Source organism: Calypte anna, chromosome 4A, assembly GCF_003957555.1.
Source record: "Calypte anna isolate BGI_N300 chromosome 4A, bCalAnn1_v1.p, whole genome shotgun sequence".
Taxonomy (NCBI): domain Eukaryota; kingdom Metazoa; phylum Chordata; class Aves; order Apodiformes; family Trochilidae; genus Calypte; species Calypte anna.
The window spans coordinates 35,868,497-35,890,094 of record NC_044248.1 but is presented as its reverse complement, the minus strand read 5'-3'; the positions used below and the strand labels follow the sequence as shown (position 1 = coordinate 35,890,094).

Genomic DNA, 21,598 nt, shown 5'->3' with positions numbered 1-21,598 from the left:
ATAGATGAAAGATGCTCCTTACAGCTTGCAACCTTGTGTCTCATCTATCCTATGTTCTGTTTCTTCTTCTGGTGTGCAATAAAAACCAAACTGTTTCTGTAGGTCTTGGAGGATTTTATATACCACATGAATTGACGTACTGAGTCTGAAAGTCCATCTGGCCTAATGCTTTGTCTCCTCCTGGTCTTGGCTTTTCATGTCTAAATTCTGCTACTAAAATAGAGAAGTTTGATAGCTTTTCCTTTCTAGGAAAAAAGTGACTTTTATGCATCAAATTAAGAACTGAACAGCAGTGGCCACAGAGTATATATTAGAGGATGCTATAGTAGACTTGTGTGCTGGTTTGAGAGGACCAGGATAGAAAACACCTGCCTGGGACCCCACCAGCAGCTGCCAGGCTGGTGATGTGGCAGTGATAATGAGGAGCAGCTGAGCCTATGGGAGGAGAGGATGGTTCAGGTGATCCAAATGAAGCAATCACAGTATTCCTTCCCATTGTGCTCAGTATAAATGGGTCCCAAAAGAGGCTTCCAGCTCTTTCTTTGGCTGATGTGTTAACTGAGTTAAGATCAGTCTGCTCCTTGTTTTCTCTCTGGAGAAGAATGTTCTTCAAGGTAGGTTTCCTGTTGCCTTCTCCCTTCCCAAGCAGGACCAGCTTGTTTGTTCTATGACTGCTGTGAGCAGTCACTGAGCCCCTGGACTTGGGCATCTCCATCTGCTCTGCCATCCAATGTGGGACTTTTCTGGTTGGGAAGAGATTAAGAGTTTTGTGGTCTACCAACTGAGGTAGCTCGGCAAGTAAAAGGTCATTGTTTAGGCGTGGCTAGACCCGACCTCTGCTTGCTCACCCCTCTGGTGGAGCAGGCAGGAGAAAATCCACCCGAAGGCTACTTAATAGAGACAAGGACAGGGAGGTCTGCATTCCTCAGTTACAGTATCAGGCAAAACCAGGCACGTTCATCTTGGGAAGGAAAAAATTAATTAATGTAATCTACAAGGAGAAAGAGAAACCCTGGCCAGATCTGAATACCTTCTCCCTCTCCCTCCCCTCTCCCCGGTCCCGAGTCACTTCACTGCCACCTCCCCCTCAGGGCACAGGGAGGGGCAGGGGGGGTTCAGGGTCAATTCCCCACACAGGGTTTCTGCCGCTCCTTCCTCCTCAGGGGAGGACTCCTCGCATTCTTCCCCTGCTCCAACGCGGGGTCCCTCTCACGAGAGAGTCCTTCAGGAAACCCTGGGTCACGAGTCCCTCAGGAACTGCTCCAGCCCGGGCTGCCCACAGAGTCACGGCTGCTTCAGGGACTGTCACCTCCTCTGACACGGGCTCCTCCACGGCTGCAGAGCCACATCTGCCCCTCTCTGCAATCCCCCACAGGCTGCTGCTTCCCATCTGCCCAGTCGTGATACTTCAGGGGCTACAGATCCACATTTACCCCACTGTGCTCCTTCAGGGACTGCTCCCCCGTGTTCCTCCATGGGCTGCAGGGGCACAGCCGCCATTTCACCACAGGCTACGGGGAAACCTCTGCTCGGGCACCTTTCCTCTTTTTTCTCTTCCCCTGCCCCTTTCTTGAATATGTTACTTGGAGGGGCACATCCAGCTTCCCATATCTGCTCTGCCTTGGCCAGAGGTGAGGTAGGGATTGGAACTGTGGTAGCTTCCAGCAGTTTCTCACAGGAGTCACCCATGTGGCCCCACTGCTTCCAGAACACCCCTGCACTAACCCAAGACAAGGTGTTAGGATTGGGCAAATCTTGCAGGATTGAGGCACGGGTTCACAATGCTCCTGATCTTGGTTGAATTATTGTGTGTTGGTTAAGACTCAAATTACAGCTGCAGGAGCACCATCTCTGGTAGTTGAAAATTAACTGAGATCATGAATCTTGTGAGGAAAAGTCATGTTCAACTCTGGTCACTTAGGGCTGATGATCTGGAAGTAGAAGAAAAAGCAGGCAGATGCTCTAGGTAGGTTTTCCAAGGCTTTGCTTAAGTGAAACACGGGTGGTACTGCAATCGCCGTCAACAGCTTCTTTACACTTCTTCTAAAGACGTGATGCTTCAGCCTTTTGCGTGAGGGGGTGCGGACTCAGGGAGACCAAGTCGCCTGGTCTCCCTTTTACACTTGTTCCTCTCTTGTTCCGCGTGGATGGAACAAGTCCTTCCCGTGGTATCACGCCTCCCACCTCTCCGCCACGGAGGACGCGAGAGGGTGGGCGCAGGAGGCGGGGGAGCGTCCCGCCCTTGTTCTCTCTCTCCTTCCCTCTCTCCCGCGGCGCATCCTCTCTCCGCCCCTCGCCCTTCTCCTCCCTCACACTCGCCACCTGCGGGGCTGCCGTCGGGGGTGGTGCCAGCAGAGCCAGCCGCTCCCCCCGCCTCGGGGATGTGCTGAGAAGGGGCAGCTTCCCTCGGGCCCTGCGCGCCTCTCCCGCCGCTTCCCCTGAGCCCCTTCCCCACCGCCCCACGCCTGCTCGGAACGGGTCCGGTCGCCGGTGGCGAAGGAGCCCGGCGGTAAGTCAGGGAGCAGGGTGGGGCAGGCGCCGTCTCCGGGGGTCGCGGCGGCCCCTCCGCGCTGTTGGTTGAGGGGGGGGAGCGGCGGTGGCAGCCCCTGAGCAGCTGCGGGATCGGGGAGGCAGCGGCGGGGCTGAACCGCTCCCGTTCCGCGTCGGTGCTGCCTGTGCCACCTGGGGATGCGTGTATGTATGTTGTGTGTATATGTATTTATGTGTATCCTGTTGAACATTATCTTGTGGGCACGGGGGAGGGAGAAGAACCCGGGTGCTGTGGTCGCCTATACCGACGGCGTGTCAGCTGGAGCTTAGGGGTGTCCAGAGGGTCGCGTCGCCCATCCCTCTTGGGTCGGTGCCTCTCTCCATCATATATACGTGTGTGTATATATGAATGGCCACGGCGCCATGCCTTCTCCCTCCCTCCTTCCCTCCCTCTGCAGGTGCCTGGGTATAATTTGATACACATCCGCGGTCCCGCAGGTGCCCCCGCAGCCCCTCGCCCCCGGGGGGGGGGACGACGACAGGCCTGGGGACTGCCATGGTGGAGAAGCCCCGCGGGATGGGTCCTGCTTCCCCTCTTCTCTGGGGGTGTAAGCCCCCCATCCCCAGGGTGACAGGTACCGTAGGCAGTTTGGCTGTAATACCAATACTGCCTTTCTTTGCACGCTCGTCACGAGTTAGTAGAAAGCTGCAGCAGCCCAGATGCTTTCGGAGACACCCATTCCTCCCACTCAGCCTCCAGCAGAGAGAAGAGAACAGACAGCAATTCTTTCTGTGTGGGTGGAGGAAGAGAGAGGACTATCGATAGCAGATTTGTTGAAGGGACCCAGACTTCTGAGTTTTAATTATTATTTTACCGGTTTCATTGTAATGCTGGGTTGTGTAGCTGCTAGAGAACTCACTTGCTAGCTTTAGTGCAGTGCTTTTAAAAACCTGCATTCTTGCTTTTGCTTTTTAGTAAAATCTTTTTTTGGTCCTGATGTATGCGAAGAACACGTTCTGGAAAACTCAGTTTTTGAAAAAATGAGACGGACAGCAAAATGTTGGGCTCCACTGAACAAGCAGTGTTTTCTATTTGCTCCATTCCTGCTGGGTTTAAATTGCAGCTTTTTGTAATGCTGCAATTAGTAAATGTTCACTTGTAACAAGTGAACATTTGTAATTTAGAAGGTGTAGTTTGTTTCAATGTGTTTTTAAGTTGCTGTTGAGTCTTTGAGTTGGCATTTTCCTCTGGATGAGCCATAGTGGAGTATCACCAAATCACAAGGCTAAATCTTGCAATCAGCACATGAGCATGTCCTTTGGAGGAAGTGATGCCTTGATAGGCAGGGAAAGGACTTGTCTTATCAATGAATCCATCTTCCAATCAGAACTGTGTTACCAGAAACCTCTCTGTAGGATTCTGTGGCAACAGAGTCACCCAGCTTTGCTTGGATGGAGGGAACTGCTCTGGCAGCACTGTTACCTTACTAGGTAGGGAAGTGTGTGTGAAAATGTGAAGGTGATTCAAGTCATCTTACTCCTTTCTTCTCTAGTTATTTAATTGTTCTTTCTGTCCGAAACAGAGTGCAACCTCACATGCAGAGAGGTGTTGGTATATTGCTAATAGAGGTGATGATGAGGAAAGCTACATCATATGGGGTAAAAATAGTATAGTTTTAAGGTAATTGTGATCCCATTGGGTTAGAACATTTTCTTCATTTTCTGGAACAAAAAGCTAAAAAAAAAACCTTACTGAAAATGTATTGTCTATTTTTTTTCCCTCTAGACTTGTGTGAAGATATTCTTCAGCCATGGATGTGTTCATGAAGGGACTTTCCAAGGCAAAGGAAGGAGTTGTAGCAGCAGCAGAAAAAACCAAGCAGGGTGTGGCAGAGGCAGCAGGGAAGACGAAAGAAGGTGTCCTTTATGTGGGTAGGTGTACAGCAGAAATCCTGCTGCTGGTTGGTGTACCCTAACATTCATAGCTCTATCCCCATCAGACCTGTTCTTCTGCAAAGAAATCCAAAACTCTAATTGTTCACAGGAGACCATTGCAACACAAACATGAGAAGAGTTGTGTTCTGCTGAGTTCCAGTTCTTTGAAGCCAAATGTTGGTTCTTAAGTCACTGCCTTGTGCTGGTTATGTATTACTGCTCAGTGGAGCCACATCTGTACTGCTATATAGAATGAGGTTGTGTTGTAATATGTGCCTTAGGATACAGCTGGTATTCAATTCAAGAAGTTTGCTAGTTTAAGGCTGAAGAAGTAGTTGGTATGGTTGAAAAGAAAAAAAAATATATAAAAAATGAAGTGGAAGGTAGCTTCACAATATCCTCTAGAGCAGTTGGGTTTTCTGTTGGATTCTAAGAAAAATAGCTTGAGAGGTTAATTCAGAAACTGACCAGAAGTCATGCTGTCTGCTTGGCATGTGGACAGTAATATTTTGTATGACTAAGTGTCATCTCCCCATCTTTTTGAAATGAAATTCATGTTCTGTACTTACTATTGCATTCCCATATTTCCGTGATTTCTCAAGGAAGATCCACTAGAGTTAATGGGACAGGGTAGGTAGATCCCATGGTAGCAATGCAGTCATTCAGTGACTTACCTAGGCCATGCAAGATTCTTGCACAGAGTCAGGTATAAAATTATTTTTGAATTCCCAGATGAGTATTTTCACTGCATGATCATCTTTACTTTGCAAATACTGGGATCTAGGGGAGTACCTTGGAAATGCTACTATGAAAAATTCAGAGGAAGAGTCTACACATGAGTAAGTGGCCATTTAAAAATAATTATGGCTCTCTTTATCCTATTCATCAAATACAGTTGGTGTCTAAAAAAGTGGAGAGGAAAAGATACTCTTTTCTGTAGGCCCTTTTTTTCTGATAATGTAGCAGGTCTGTTCTTTAATGAATGCTGTGTGTACCTAGGGGGATGTGCACAGATATCACAGAATTTAAATGGAGTTGAAAACCAGAGGCATTTCTTCTAAATGGGAGCAGTGAGGTCTCTGGAATTCTGATGTCTTTTCAGGTTTCTCCCTAGTGCCAGTCAGAAATAACATTATTTCTGTTTCAGATAGTTTGGATTACTCATTTGGAGTACGCTTTTCTCTTGCAAAGCAATAGCAAAAAGTGCTTTTACAACAGAGCAGTAATTTTGGAAACTTATTGCAAGATATGTCTATTTTAAGATGAACACCTGCTCATTTTCAATATATCAAATAGATGTATGTTCACTGTATGTTATGCTTGGTATTGGAATAATTTTTCAGGGGCAGGGCTTTTAAATTTTGTTTTCTTGTGGTTTCTGACCATGATTTTGAGGTCACTTGTTTCTTTGTATTAAAAACCTGCACTGTGTGCTGAATTAATCTCTGTCTGACCTGTTCTTCAGCCTGTAATAATATTTGAACCTAGTTCTACTCCTGAAGGTTACTGATTTGCTCTTGTTCTCAGGGACACTTTTGTGAAGGTTGAACTTGGGAGGGCAGGCTTGCTCTTTATTTTAAGAATAAAATATGGAGGGCAGCAGAGCCTTGACCTGTGATAGATCTATGTGCATATAATTGTAGTAATGGTGAAGGATCCTTTCTAGAGCAGATGCTTGTGCCTGGGTGTGTCCCTGCCCATCCCTGCTTGGCATGGTCACAGTTTTGGTCACAATGGTCACAGTTTCCCCAGCTGAAGTTTCATTAGGATCAAGTAGGGGAAAGGAGCAATGAGGATCTCTATTTCTCTACTTCCCAAGCACAGAACAGTAGTGATTCTTTGAGCAGCATTAGCAAAGGCTGATGTGATAATCTCTCCCTTCTGTAGGCTGAAAATGGTTGCAGTGCAAAAGGTGGTGAAGCCCCTTTGTGATCAGAGGAGAGTAGCAGCACCCTACATTAGAGCTTCTGCAGGTTACCTGCACCAACTGATGGGTTTTGAGGTCCAAGTTTCACAGCCAGGTGATTCTGTGAAAGCAGCCTGACTTCTAGCAAAAAAGATCCTAACAGCACTGGGCTGAGAGGGATCTGTTAATCATTTCCAGCTTTGGCATTCAACTCCATAGCATTCAGCCTTCCATTGCTGCTGGAGGATTAAAAAGATGCAAATTCTTTGGTGCATATCCTCTAAGTGATGTTATCCACTGAAATCAGTGGACTTAAATATGGAGAATACTGGGCCATTCTGTTCAGGCCAGTGTTAGCTATTATTTGAAAGATTGTATGGATGAAATGTGGTTATTGTAACTTCATCTTTTGCTTTTCTTTCTTTTTTTTCTCCTTCTCTGAAGGAGAGTGGCATATTGGAGGATTGAACAGGAATTTTTTCCCCTCTCCATGCTGTAGTATGTTCCTTCTTCTCTCAGTCTACTGTCTTTGTTCTGCTTTTTAATTACCATAACACTTCAGTATAGTATAGTATGTTTTTATGCTTTCAGATGTTCTTTCCTCCCCCTAAATTCCTCTGCTTATACACTTCAGCATTGTCCATCTGAAATAAATGGCTCGGTCTTGACTCATACAAGCAAGGCATCAGGACCTTTGCCTATGTCCAAGAGCAGCCTGATCATTGATTAGAAAGGAAGACTGAGATTCAGCAGACTTGTGCTACATTATGTATGCCATAAATTTAAACTTCCTTCTCCACATATCCTTCAAGAGCTGTTGGTATGAAGCAGCAAGGAAATGAGCAGCAATGCTTACCTCTGCTTTGCTTTGAAGGTAGGAACTGAGAGTAAGAAGGATGCTCTTGCATGCTCTCAGTCATGTACTGCTGAAGAGGTCCTCTAAGTTCTGTGTGTGCTACCAGAGAGCTGAAGTTTTTGTTCAGTTGTGTGTTTTGTTCTTTAGTGCATGTTCATTGCTCAGGAATGGAATTTTCCAGTCTGATTTTTGATGAGTTATACCCTAGCAGAACAAAGGAGTAGTTTATCAGGAGCAATGTGGCTAACCAATGAGTTGTTTACTATTCCCTGTGTTTATCTGGCACGTGGCCTTTGAGTAGAACTATTCGGTCATGACCTATTTGGCAAGACCATCCAAATTCCTCTGCATTCTTTAAGTTGTTTTTTTTTTTTGTAATAGAGAAGCCAGTGGAGTAGTCAAGGGACCCCAAGTCTATCTGGTAGAATAATGGGTTTCAGCACTTGGGGGCAAGTGTTTTCCATGGACAATGACTTCTTCCCATAATTTGGGCTCATGTCTCCCTGTCTTTAACTGTCTCTTAGTAACTGACCTGAATCTCATGCAAAGCTTGCTTAAAATAGTCTGAGTGTCTCTCAGCCCAGAAATGAGTATATTGCCAAACTGCTCATAAACACTTTCTTCTGGAATTATAGCAACAATAATATATAATGACATTAAAAGAGTCTATTGTGGTTTTTTTTATAACTACATAAAGGCAAAAATTCTCCTTTTGGCTTCTCCTTCCCCTCACATAAATATGCATTGTAGGAAGGAAAAGTAACATTAATGTGTATTAATATTGCTCCTGCATCACTTAAATAGTGTAGGTGGGTGTCAGGTTCTTTGGTCTTTATGTTACTCAGATTCCTCCATTTCTCCCCATTATGCAGGGCATAATGAGAAAGATTAATGATGTTTTGGGAATACCAGTATGAATGACAGCTAGTTTCTCTCAGAAATATGGTTGACCAGCTTTCCTTCTTTGTCAGCCAGAAGTCATCTTACAAAATTCAACTGGGGTATTTATAGGCCTGTTCTGGCAAATCCTTATGGACTTCTGAATTCTGTTGGAGCTGTGTCTGCAGAAACAGACACTTCCATGCAAGTGTGCAGTAGTAGGGCAAATAGTATTGAGCTCTAACATATGTTGCAAGGTCTGGACCATCAATTAGGTGGTTGTTTGCCAGTTAATGGATTTGGCTACACAGTTAATGGATTTGGCTATACATACCTTTGTTCTGTATGTTCTCTTGGTCAGCAAGCCAGGTTTTTCCTAAAGAAAAGCTCATCTTCCACTAGGAGGAAGAGAAGCATTTCTAGATCAGCTGTGGTTATAGCAGTGTTGCATCAGGGTAGGTGAAGGAAGAGTGAACTTGAATATGTCCCTCTGGAGACAGAGATGCATTGCTGAAAGACTTTGGGGAGTTCTGTCATACCATCCATCTCTCACCATCCCTGAAGAACTGAGGACTTGCTCTTCACAGGTTTCCATGTGTTTGTGGCTTGACTTGCAGCCAGTAACTTCAAGACACATGAAATATTGGCCAGGTCTAAGAATGCATTTAAAAGCATAAGCTTAATGTTAAGACATTATGTAGTGTGTCCCATAGGCATACTCTAAGCCTGAGATGGTGTTTTGTCTTCTTTTAGAAACTAGAACAATGTACTGCCTGGATTTAGCATGTATTCAAAGCAGTTTGGTTCCTTTGGTCTCATGGTGCTGCAAGATTGAGAACCAAAGTCCTGGAATGAGACCTTAGGCATTAACACCTTGGATTTAATAAAATGGATAATTTTTTCAGTAGTAAATATTTTAACTCAGAACATTTTTTTTAAAGGAGAAAATCAGAATAAAGGCAGAGTAAAGTGGGTGGGGTGGGAGAGGGGCAGGATTCCTCAGCTGCTAGACCTATTCTTTAGCTAGTTAAAGGAACATCTAATTTTACTCAGTGCAACCTTTTTTTCTGTGTTATTATGGATTATTATTCTGTTCTATCTTATAAACAATGGGCCCTTTTCAATGCTTTGATCAAACTGGTAGTGCCATAAATACATAACTTCAGTTCCATAAATTGGTGCTAGCAGCAAGTAAGACATTGATGAATGAACTTCTATTTTATTTGTGTTTAATTGTGTTATTGTAAAAAATTGTAGAAAACATTGTTTTCCTCTAATATATTTCTGCTCATACATTTTCTTCTAATATTTCTGCTTATATTTGTGTATGATTGTATGCATGGTGTTAAAGTAAAATTATAGTTGTTAGAAGTGTAAAGTCAGAAGTATAAATTATGATGTCTCATGCTGAATGGCAGAAAAAAGTTTCATTACAAGTAAGGCAATTTCTGGTTTTGGAATGAAAAAAAAAATCCTATCTCAAGAAGACTAGGGTAACATTGTCAATTAAAACCTGTCTCTGTAATGCTTAATTGTTCAGCAATGTAGTCTGTAGGTGACTATCAATCCCTGATGTGTGGCCAGATTATGAAACCTGACAAGGACAAGTAGAGCTCTGGTAGGGAAATGACCTGGAGTTGTTTTCAAAAGTAATATGTGCTAGTTTGTTCCTCTTGCCATTGAAGACAGGAGAGGTTGTTCCCTTTCATGCAGCATGGTGAAAAGTTGTGATATTTTAACATGGATGTTCCAGAAATTGGTTTGGTCTTCAAGGTGGCAGAGTTACAGGGCTTACACTACAGCTCAGTCTAGTCTTAGCTCTGGGTTTCTGACTGCAGGATCTTTCCATGAGTTGTCACATAAGCCTGTGACAGGGAGGACACTGGGTATGGCAGACCTTGGGTTTTTACCCAGGTATTATTTTCATGTTTGAATCCTATCTCCTCTGTGGTGTTCCCATTTCAGATTAATTTTTGCTTAGACCTGGCTAGCACTAGGAACAGCCCTGATGGGAACCTCCAGATCTTTCTGTAGTTCAGTAACTGCTGTTAATCCCTGCAAGCTGACATTTGGAGAAGAGTTGTGAGATGAAATTGTAAGGGTCTTCTGGAAACTTTGGCTCTCATCTCCTGCAAAGGTGTGAATGAGTCTCATGAGGAACATAGCAGTAGCATGGGTTCTGTGCAGAGCTGTCCATGCAATGTTTGTGAAGTGGGAGCCTTAACACAGTTAAAATAGCAAGGAAGCCAGTGCATACAAGAAATAGAAGTATCTATTCACTTTCCAAAGTCAAACATTCATGCGGTTGCTCTTTATTGATGGTTTTGCCCTTTCCCTTAGGTTGAGTTTCTCTTTAATTAATTTCAATAATCTTGGGAAATACCGTATACAACTTTATGTAACCTCTATATTCCTCTCCCTTTACCATCTGCCTGGGCTTTGCAAGTACTTAAGAACATGCCTTTTCAACCTCATATTGTTCTTTGTTTAGGTTCCAGGACCAAGGAAGGAGTTGTTCATGGTGTCACAACAGGTAAGCCAATTATCTCTTAATTTCAACTGCTTCTCTAAATTGGATTAAGCAACCATTTAGCTGTTAAAGACTCTGTATGTTTTGAGAACATTCCAGTGTGTAAATGATAGAAAAGCATAGATAAACTGAGTGGCAGAAAGAAACATGTATTTTGTCAAAATACATACACTATTTAATGTAATTTTTTCTGTGTGAAAAGGGCTTTTTGAGGGATGTTCCAAGGGTCTTTCTGTTGTTTGTTTATTGCTGAAGGTGAAACTTGCTGTGCTGAAAGCTTACCAGCAAATCATTCCTAATAATTTGTTGGGTTTTGGATGCTTTTTTATTATTTTTCAGGGTTTCTTGGGTGGTTCTTATGTGTGTTTGGTTTTTTTGTGTGTGCTTTGGTTTGGTTTGGGTGTTTTTGTTTGTTTTTTGCGGTTATTTTTTTGGGGGGAGAGAGGGGGAATTGGGTTTGGGTTGGTTTGTTTGTTTCCTGTGAAGAACTTCTACCTATAGAAACTGAAAGCCCAGCTGTAATGTCAAGGTTTTTCTCCTTGAGACCTGATCTGGGCATAAAAGTGGGATCTGGAAGTGGGAGTGGAGAAGAGGAATGCCACTCAAGGAGGACTGTGGAAGGCAAAGTGGGGAGAAACCTGTGTGTATGTCAGGAGGATTTTAAACTGCTGATTTAGGAGATCTTAGTAAGGACCAATGCTAGTGGGCAAGACAGGAATTACTACAACAAATGAAATATCCCATTGGTGAGTTGATCATCCCAACCTCTTGTGCACCCACAGCTCCCTCACTAGTGGGGTGCTGTGAGAAGCAGAACAGGGGAGCAGTCTCCACCCAATAGCTTTTATCTCTTCCCAGGTGTCACCCCCTGCTCAGCTCTGGCCAGTTCAGCTCCTCCACCCTAGCCAGGGCTGTTCACTTGAAAATTGCTCTTTTTGAGACAATTTTGAATCGGTGAGGGTCAGACTCACAACTATTTGTATTATAATACAAATAATTTGTATTAAGTGGCAAAATTAATTGGAGTCTTTAAACTGCAGAATGCAGGAAAGGCTTGGCTGGCTGTAGTGCATTGAACTTCACTGTATTTTTCTGCTGTAGAATATGTGACTTCTGGAGATGTGAAGATAATGCATGGTCAAGAAATTTAAGGTGTTTTCCCCTAAGAAATTGGAAAACAAAGGAGTAGAAAGCATACCATTCCCTTGTACACATGTAAGCTGATGCAAAGAATAAACAGCTGTAGGTTGATAAATGGCAGTACTTAATACCACAACACAAATAAATGGTTAAGAAGTAAATCAAGAGTATTTTTAGTAGCAAAACTGAACAGAACATCTATGATTATCCTTCAGAGTTTAGCCCTCAGGCTGAACATGCATGCTGCTGTTATGAGGTTTGAAATCTCAGTGTCTCAGACATCAATTAAAAGAAATATTAAGAGGGATCATTACAATAACCAGTAGAGGATTGCAGGAGAATGAGATTTGAGGCACATATATCTGATAGCATCACAGAAGGGGGAACAGCAACCTGAAGTGCTAGCAAGCAAGTTAATAGAGGTGATGTTCACCAAGAGGGGGTTTTGGTAGAATAAGTCAAAGTCATTTCTGTCTGAATGGAACTTGCTGAAACACTGGGACTCTATAGTAGGTCAGCTTTGTGGGGATCTTCATTCTGTTCTCCTGAGAGCATCAACCAACCTTGAATACATCTGTATCTGATTGCAACCTGTAGTGAGACAGCAAGCTTTAAGTAGCAATTTTAACAGGTTTGAAGAGATGTTCTGTTTTGTTCTGAAAGATACAAAGCAGACAAAGTCAAATATAAGGAGAGCACACCTGTTCAGAGCTGCACCTAAGAATGAAAAATTTAGAAAAGTTACTCCAAGTTTTAGGCAAAAACTCACACCCCACTCAACTATAGGAATTGGGAGACACAAAGTTAAATGCTCAAAGCTTGGTGACAGTGGGTACTGTGCCACAACTTGCTTCCTTCTGGCCTATGAAGCTTAGAGGAGTTTGGCTGTTGAAAGAAAATGGAAAAATGTATGGAGAGCATGCAAATTAAAATGTGGCAATGAGAAGTGGAGACCTAATGCAAAATCCAGAGAGCATAGTTTCTAAAATGAAATGATATGAAATGAGCTTGATAGTGTGAGAACAGAGGAATGGCTTGGGGACGTGTTTTGAAAATTAAAAACAAACCTACAAGGCTGTGAAAAGTTGTTCTGTTAAGCAGAGAAGATAGATAAAAGCAGATTTGGGTTCACTGTACTGTTGCTATGAAATACAATATGAAGACACTGAGAAATGCTGGTGAAGTCTTAGAAATGAAATCCCTTTAAATCAACACTGTTAAAGTTCATGTGATGAAACTGCCTTTTAGGGCACTTGCAAAGGCTTTGACTCTTTTCACAGGACTAGGAGTTGGTTAGTTCTGGTGGTCTTCTGATGCACCAGGGTGTTTATCATTTGAACCAGGGATGAAATAACATCTTGTTACATGAATAAAAAATATTCAAGAGGTTGGAGACAGTCAAATGCAAACTAGAATCACAGATGGAAAATGAGGTTTTTTTTCACAATTGTGCAGTCAGTCCTCTCTTAGTCTCTGAGTTCCAAGGTCTTGCTAGTTTTCCTTTTTTTTTTTTTTTTTCATAGCTATTTAAAACCTTTTGGTGGTGAAGGGGCTGGGAGCTCAATGTTCTGAGCATCTAAGTATCCTTTTTGGTTGGTTATTTTTCAAACTCAGAAGTGCTAAACTGACATGTTTAAACACATGTCAGTTTAAACTGACATGTTTAAACAACTTTACATGTTTAAACACATGTCAGTGCTTTAAACACAGCGTGACCTGATTGTATGAGGCTTAGTGATATTGAGACACTGTAAAATGAAGGCACTAAGCTGTGGTCAGGTTGTTCTTTCTGAGAACTTCTGAAGTTAAAGGAGCTTTCTTTACTGGTTTCATGGAGTGTTAGCATGTGTTATCTGACTTGCCTTTCAAATTAACATCCTCCATTTTTCTTATCTCCCAGGGATAAACGTCAAGAAAAGTAGACTATCAAAGACTAGGTATTTACAGTCCATCTCCTGATAATAAAAGTAAAATGCTAGTTTGTACAAAAGGTGAGGGCCAGAAAGCCCTTGATACATGTGGCTATTTCCTGAAGCTGAATCAAGACAAGAACTTGTAAACAGTAATTAGGTGTTTTGCTTATTTTTTCTTATCGTTCTTGTTCTACTTAACTTCTTAGTCATTGGTATTTCTTTTGTTTGTTTTAACTCTATCAAGATGTCTTACAGTAAATTGCATGAATTAAAGAACTCTCAATCTATTTATTGCTTCTTTGTAAATGAATTCAAGTACCTAAGGCAGCATTATTGTATGAAATACACATTTAGAAGTATGTTTAATGGAACAAGAGTAATTTCATTATTTCAGAGAAATCCTGTGGTTCTTATCTGCTTTTATTGTTCAAAATTCATCTGGTTCTCATTTCCAATTACTCTAAAGATTTGGCATCAGTGTATGTCACTTAGTTGTCTATAGTAAGTACAGAAAAGAAAGCTACAATACTGCTGGTTTTTGTATAGTGCTACAGTCAGTATTAGAACTTCAAAGTTTGCTTTGGCATGGCCAATGCACACCGTCCCAAGATCATTTACTGGTACAGGCAGTCTCTGCATAAAAGGACAGAAATAATCAAGCCATAGCATGGCAGAGCTCTGCAGAAGCTGATTTGCTCTGTTTCTTGGTACTGTGATGCAAAGCAGTCATCAACTTTACAAAGACTTAAAGGCTTAAGATCATTAAACAACCTGGCATTCTGATTAATTAAGTTACTATCAACTTAAGTTACTACATTCTGAACTGATTTGTGTGCACATAATGCTTTTCCTCTGTTACTACTTAGTGTAAGCAAGAAAATACACAAGACTGGAAGCCTACTTTGTTTTTTGCTGGTATTTTGGAGCTGAAGGGTCATCAAGCTGGAGCTGGTTTACAGAATTGCTTGGGTATTAGGGACTTTAGGTATTCCTGAGAGCCAGGAAAGGCAGCTCTCTCCTACTAGTATGAGCACTTTTGCCAGTATGTGCTGGGTATCTCTGTGGCTCTGATTCTGAAGCAGTGTATGAAAGATCTTTCGTGGTACCTCCTGTGTCAGGATGCTGCTGGTGGTTTTGGCTGGGGTAGAGTTGATTCTCTATTATGGGGCTGTGTTCTGGATTTGTGCTGCAAATAGTGTTAGCAGGTTTCCTTCTCATGATGCTGCTCTGTATTTCTGAAATGTGTACCTACTGTGCTTCTGCAGGACTGCAAAATCAGATATTAGGGCTCTTCAGAAGTTATAATGGATTACCAGGGCACACACCTTAAGATAACTGTTTGCAGGAACCAGTGAAGAGCTTCCTATATAAATTGTGTAGAATCCACAGCTTTTGGTTGTCTGTAGCTGGTGATATTCAAATGGGGCATCTTAATAGATGTTTTTCTGTGCTTGCTAGCATTGTGTCAAACTTTGCCTCAGGGCAACATTTGCTTCTCAGCAAAGCCTTTTTTTTTTAATTTCTCATGGAAAATCATGGCAAAGAACTAGACAGATACAATTAAATTTCTTGGGAATTTGTATCTTAGCTGCATAGGTAGGAAGATAGTTGGAACAGGCTTTATCTGTTTCTAGTTTTAGACCATGTATAGTCTGTTCTGCTCTATAATGAAAGCTGCTGGGTTTGGTTGAGATAATACTCAATCTGTTACTGACTCTTCAATTTAAGTTCATTAGAATGACTATTAAATGATCTGCCTCCATTTTCAGTCAGCATTTATTATTTAGGTCTTTATTAAAAAATCACATTTACCACATTGTTTACCTTTCTACCTTTTTCCTTATTTTTATTTAAATAGCGATTAGATACAGCAATCCATGCTGTGTGCCTTGTGATATGGACAGATGATACTCTTTACATAAGGAATGAAAGAAAACTGACTTCTCCATAGAAATTCTTTTCCTCATATGTGTTTCCCAAGAGAGTCTCTGAAAGGGTGGCCAAGGAGACTCTATCTTGTGCTCATAAAGGTTGCAGGTAGAGCTGTCAGTAGATTATATGAATCAGATGTGGTGGAAAGTATAGAACAAAAATATATGCTGGGTGTTTCTGTAGAGCAGTCTCTTGCTTAGATGAGTAAATGGCTGTGTAACTTCAAGACATCCCATCTCTTAGCCTGGTTTTGCTGTAGTGCACACTGCTGCCAGAAAGAGCCCTTGGGGATGAATGAGCAGAAAGAACCCAGTGATGTTCTGCAATGTAGAATGGCCACTGCTGATGTGTATCTAGGTTAAATGAGTGGCTGCTTCCCTGGGGCTTGGAAATTGGCTATTAATCCAGTTTGCTTTGACATTTTTGGCATTCAGTCTTATTGTAGATTAGTATGTTATAGATGGACACATCAGCAGTGGGGCAAAAATCTCAGAATCAGATAAAAAGTTCTGTTTGAGATTCACTGGTTGAGCAACAATAGTTCTGCTTGTTCATCAAGTATATATATATATAAAAAAATCTATGCCTTTTGAGTGTAATGTAAAAATCTCCTCTTCTACATCCTGCAGGAAGTGCTTGGATAAATTGGAATGCATTTTTAAACTGGGAAATATCAAATGCAATTGTCACACTTTACACAGTGAGCTGGGCATAATAAGTGCCCTTAAGTAATGACTTTTGTTCTCTAAAGTTCAGCTAGACATGAATGAAAATGTCAAATGTCTTTCAGATGTAAGAAATTGAGCCACAAGTAAGGTTTATTTTTACCTCTGCTCCTACCAGAAAGAGAAAATCTCATTGCTTAAGATCCACTTGGGGTACAGAGAGTCTAATGGCTTTGTGGCTCTTTATAATGCTGGGCTGTCAGTGACAGATGGATAGGTCCAGCTCCTAGACCCCTAATGTGTTTTTCCATCTTCTGCTTCTCCTCAGTGGCTGAGAAGACCAAAGAGCAAGTGTCTAATGTTGGGGGAGCTGTGGTGACAGGAGTGACAGCAGTGGCCCAGAAGACAGTGGAAGGAGCAGGGAGCATTGCTGCAGCCACTGGCTTGGTGAAGAAGGATCAGTTGGGCAAACAGGTTTGTTTTTATTTATAGTCTTTTCCAGGTGAAGAAATGAATGATGAGTGGCCTCCTGGAATTAAGGGGCAGATGGTGTGGGGTTTTTTTTTGTCTGTCAGTGGATTGAATACCAGGTGGTTTTGTGCTAAACTAAATGAATAGCAAAATGTCTGCTGTTTGTAGCTTGTGCTTTAAATGATTTGCAGGATTTCAACCTAAGTAAAGAAAGGGCAGGGAACTTTGGTATTCTGCAACTTTATACGACAGCTTAAGGTGTGCTCTACTGGTGATTCTGAACCCAGCAGCCTCTGGTGGGGGGCAGCAGCTGTAGCATCCTTCTACAGCTGAATGGAGAGGTAATTATTTTTCCAAATAACTTGGGTTTGAAAAGCAGCCTGCTACAGCTGAAAGATGAAGCAGCAAATCTCAGATTTAACAGCACAATTTGTTATTGTCTGAGATGAAAAGCAGAAGGGTTGGTGTACTAATCCACTGACTGGTTATAGGCATTGTATCTGAAGTCAAGATCTAGCTGGAGCATCAGTATCTTCTGTTAATACAAACTCAAAAATACGTCCTATTGTGGACTCTTCAGATAGAATTTGCTCTAGTTCACTGCATAGGTGAGAATCTTCATAAAACACTTTGTAGATACTTTTATTCTAGCACCGAGGTGAATATCAACTACTTGCATGATACAAAGCATAACTACATTTGTGCTGCTGAGAACTGAACTTTTCTTCTACTTAAACTAGGTGAAAAGTGACCCCAGATAGCAGGTGGCAGTGATGCTTTCTAAAATGTGTGTATTGTTGTTTGAAGACAAAAATAATCTAGAAGAGACAAATACCTCATGTTGTGTTGTTTTCTGTGTGAACATTTAAGTGTTAGGAGGAAAAAAAAAAGTTTATAAAGAATATTAGCGTGAGTATTTGCACAAAAATGTTGTCATGAATTCAGGATGAAGTAGTTCTATGGCATATTTTTTCCACTTAGTGTCCAGAGGAGCTGGTGAAATTGAATCCTTGAAAAGTCTTCTTTATTCTTATCCATTGAAGTGTATTCCTGTCTCTTTGAAAAATCCTATTGGTCCTTTAAGGAGGCAAAAAGGGTATTACATTGTGGTAGGCATTCACTCCACTGTGGTGAGTTGGTCATGAAAACATCTTGCAGGTGGGTTTTTTTCACTTTCAAAGCAGTTTTCCTGAGGGTTTTTTGTGGTTTTGTTTTGGGTTTTTTGGTTTTTGTTTTTTCCTTTTTTGTTCAGCTATAAATAAAATGATGGTTTTGATGTAGCCATGGTCCTTTGTAAAAGCTATGTTGGAAGATTTACAAAATCAAGTACCTAATGAACTGCCTGGGGATACATGAGTATGGTGTGGCCCCAATGCTCTCTATTTTCTTAGTTCCTGCTGAAATTCTTCCATAGTTTTAAGCTGAGCACATTCTTTTCTGTTCATAGCTCTTGAAACTCAGCCACATAAGGATCATGATTGCTGTAATATGCAATTACCTACTTCAGTGTTGACCATACACAGTATTTTTTTACTTTAATATTAATACATACATATAGATCCTTATAAAATATGAAGGAAATCTCAGCTTTCATTTAAATTGGTTCTGTATATTGTAAAGCTCTAATATGAGTCATGATGACTGCAAAATCACATCTGTGAATGTAAAGAACATTCATAATGTACATGCACATTATTCCAGAGCCCTATAGATACTGTCATTCTGAACTAAATGCTTTGGGTTTTAGATAGGCAAAGCTGCTCATTTGATTTTTTGATATTGGTACTTTGAGTCATCTGTGCAGTATGGCCATAAAGCTGGTAAGTTATCTACAGCTGATGGGTGTATGCAGAGTAACTTAGACTGCTCAGCATCTCAGTCCCTTGCTGGATTTTCAAGGGCTGAGTTGCTGTTTCAAAATTGGTAACATCAAAATTCAGTCATGTAAAGATATTTTGCAGCCCAGCATTTCTGCATTCCTCTGCCATTTGGAGGTGAATGGGTTTGATTTTGCTTGGATTTTCCAGGTAAACTTGTAGTTGGGTTGAAACCAGGTGTGTGGGTGTTCAGAACACCAGTGGGACACAGGTCCCTTGTAGGAACAAGGTGGAACTTTCTGAAATAAGAGAAAGTACCAACTGGGCATACAATCAAAATACCAATGTAGCTTTGTGTATTTTATATCTATAATATTATATCTCTTAAGGCTGTGATATCTCCCATCCAGCTGTGAATAAGAGAAAATTCACTCCTAGAGCTTGAGCATGCCTAGCAGTTTATTTGGCAGATTATTCTTTCCAGACTTCTGTTTGGGTTTGTCCTAAAGCAGGCAGCTGTGTATCCCATGTTCATCCCAAGATGAACACTTACCTTGCTCACAGACTGTAAGCAACTCCTGTTTATTTGACAGGGAAATGCAAATGACTCTTATCCATTAAAAGGGAATGGGATAATGATTGCAGAATTTCTACCACAGAAGACTAAAAGGCATTGGATAATCATTGTTTTAGTTGGCTTCTAAACATGTGACCAATAATTCTTCCAGTTCACATGGGCCCATATAAGTGAGTCCAAATCCTCCAACTAAAAAGAGCAAACAGTGACCTCCTGAGATACCTTCCATCTTGATTTATTCTATGAACTGCTATAACCTGTTGTAACAGCTGGAGGAGGTTGCTTATTTTATGACAATTTCAGCATCAGAGGCTGTGAAATAAATATGAAGAGCTATTTGCAAACAAGTCCAGAAGCCCCTATAATCAAATGATGACTGTTGGGATCTGCTAGAGATCTGCCATCATCCCCATCTCAGTCTGCATTTCCTGAGACTCCTCAGAAGCCAAACACTGCCCTAGCACAAATATTGAGTGCAATGGGCCCCAGAGGTGTAGATTATTTCTGGTTTTATTATTTTCCTTGGTCAGAATTGCTCATCTCCTGAGCAACCAACTTTTTCAATTTTTGCCCCTGGCTTAGAGCCAGGGTGGATCCACTTTGGGGAGTCACCACACTAAAATACACCAAGATGTAGGAGCCTTTCTCCTCATTACATGGAAGCTCCATGAGACATTCTGCACTGCTGAGAATAAAGACATAATGAAACATCTTTTAATTTTGAGCAAATGAGAGCAACTTAGTTTTTATTAAGATGCAAAGCATCACAGTGTGCTCCAGACAGCTGCAATTTGTTCATTTGGGCAATCTTACTGGGAAAAGGGATGGAAATGCTATAGTTGCCTCTGAAGATTCTTCTCTTTCAGTGGCAGAAGGGAGACTTTTCTACTTCATTAAACACCCATTTTGAAATGCAAGCAATACCTCATCTTTCAGAGATTTCTATTCTGTCTTGTTGCAAAGTAAGATTCCTGAGTGTTCCAAAAAAAGTGTTCATTATCACCTGTGGTTTCAAAAGAAAAAAAAGCTGAATATGAAATCTTCTTCTTGCACTTATTTTGCATTTTAAAAAAATTGAGGTTCAAAGTCTTTGTAGAAACCTTTTGTGGAAATTATTAGGAATTTAGGATTGACATTTGGCTTTTACTGAGGTTATTGTGGGCTTAAATGTCTAACATTGAAGTCCCTTTTTACTAGTATTATCACTTCCATTGCCACCTGTATGCAATATAATTGCCATGCTTAATATTAAAAAAAGAAAAACTCAGGCATTTTCTATTTGTCTCTTTGAGATATACTTTGCATATTTTATTTCCTATGCCAATAATACTGACATGCTACACTGAAAGTTATTGAAACTTTTACAAGTTATATTTTTTAATGTACTTTTTTGTAAATAAGGTTCTAGAAATTGGTTCAGTCATGGCAAAATTTTTGTTTAGGTGGAACCATGCATTTTGAAAGAACATTATCTCTGATCATCATTTTCTGATCATCTTTATACTCAGTGTGCTCTACAGAGTACTTGGCTCTTTTAAGAACCACTGTTCCCAGTCTTCTTTCCAGACTACAGGTGTCTGCTAGCCTTGAAAAGCTTTGCTCAGAAACACAGAAAAGCTACCAAGCAGAGGTACCCAATTCACTTCTTCAGAAAGAGATACAGCTTTTCCACCTTCCTGTTAAATTTTATGCTAAAAAAACCCCAAATAATTGAGTTTATTAATTTCCCCTGGAGCTTATTACGAGGAAAAATTCAAGCCTTGGATTAAGCAAGTTAAGCTTTTAAGGTTTTTGTGTGGTAAATGCAGAAATAGCTTCCATACAATTAATTATGGAGTTGGTATTTTTTTAGGAACACCTTTAGAGCAAGCAGGCTCCAGGGGTGCAATAACATATAAATGACCTCCTCAACTACTTCTTGTCACTTAGGTCTCTATGTGCTGTAGAAAATGGATAAGTTATGATTAAATGCATGTAATATAGATTTCTAGCAAGCCTGCCAAACAGTGAGATGTCAAAGCCACTGTACTTGAGCTGAGCAGTGCTAATTCTGTAAGGTGGGATTTTTGGTAATTCAGGATGAGTCTGACCATGGTTCTGATGTTACAGTTTTGCTTGTTTTATAGGAGCAATTACAGCAGTGGTTTGGAGAGGTTGCATACTGTGGTCTCTGGCAGGGTAACAAAATTTTCTTCAGGGAAGCCAAAGGGTTGTAGATGATGCACAGGAGAAGGTCTGCTCTGATGGTCACAACTGAACATCAGACAGACAATCCTGGCTTTCAGATTTCTGTTGAAATCATAACGTGAACAGTTTGAAACAGATCTTAGTGTTTCTCTCACCATTTCTTGATCTGTGTATCATGTATGAGTGCCTACTGCAAACCAGAAAGGATACTCAGCACCCGTTAGCAGTTTCCTTTTTCATTGTATGTAGATGAACTGAGAGTGGAAGAATGAGGAGAGAAATTCCCCATGAGGGCATCCA

The 21,598-nt window shown here is 41.3% G+C and overlaps 1 protein-coding gene across 1 annotated transcript in view; it reads left to right on the top strand.

Moving 5' to 3' along the window:
* Positions 1-2,083: 2,083 nt before the first annotated feature.
* The window catches only part of SNCA (synuclein alpha), a 62,243-nt gene continuing 42,728 nt past the window's right edge, over positions 2,084-21,598 (top strand). The window contains exons 1-4 of the mRNA XM_030449723.1: positions 2,084-2,509; positions 4,277-4,422; positions 10,558-10,599; positions 16,575-16,720. Coding sequence (XP_030305583.1) covers positions 4,302-4,422; positions 10,558-10,599; positions 16,575-16,720 — 309 coding nt within the window. The 5' untranslated portion in view covers positions 2,084-2,509; positions 4,277-4,301. The remainder of the gene's footprint in view (positions 2,510-4,276; positions 4,423-10,557; positions 10,600-16,574; positions 16,721-21,598) is intronic.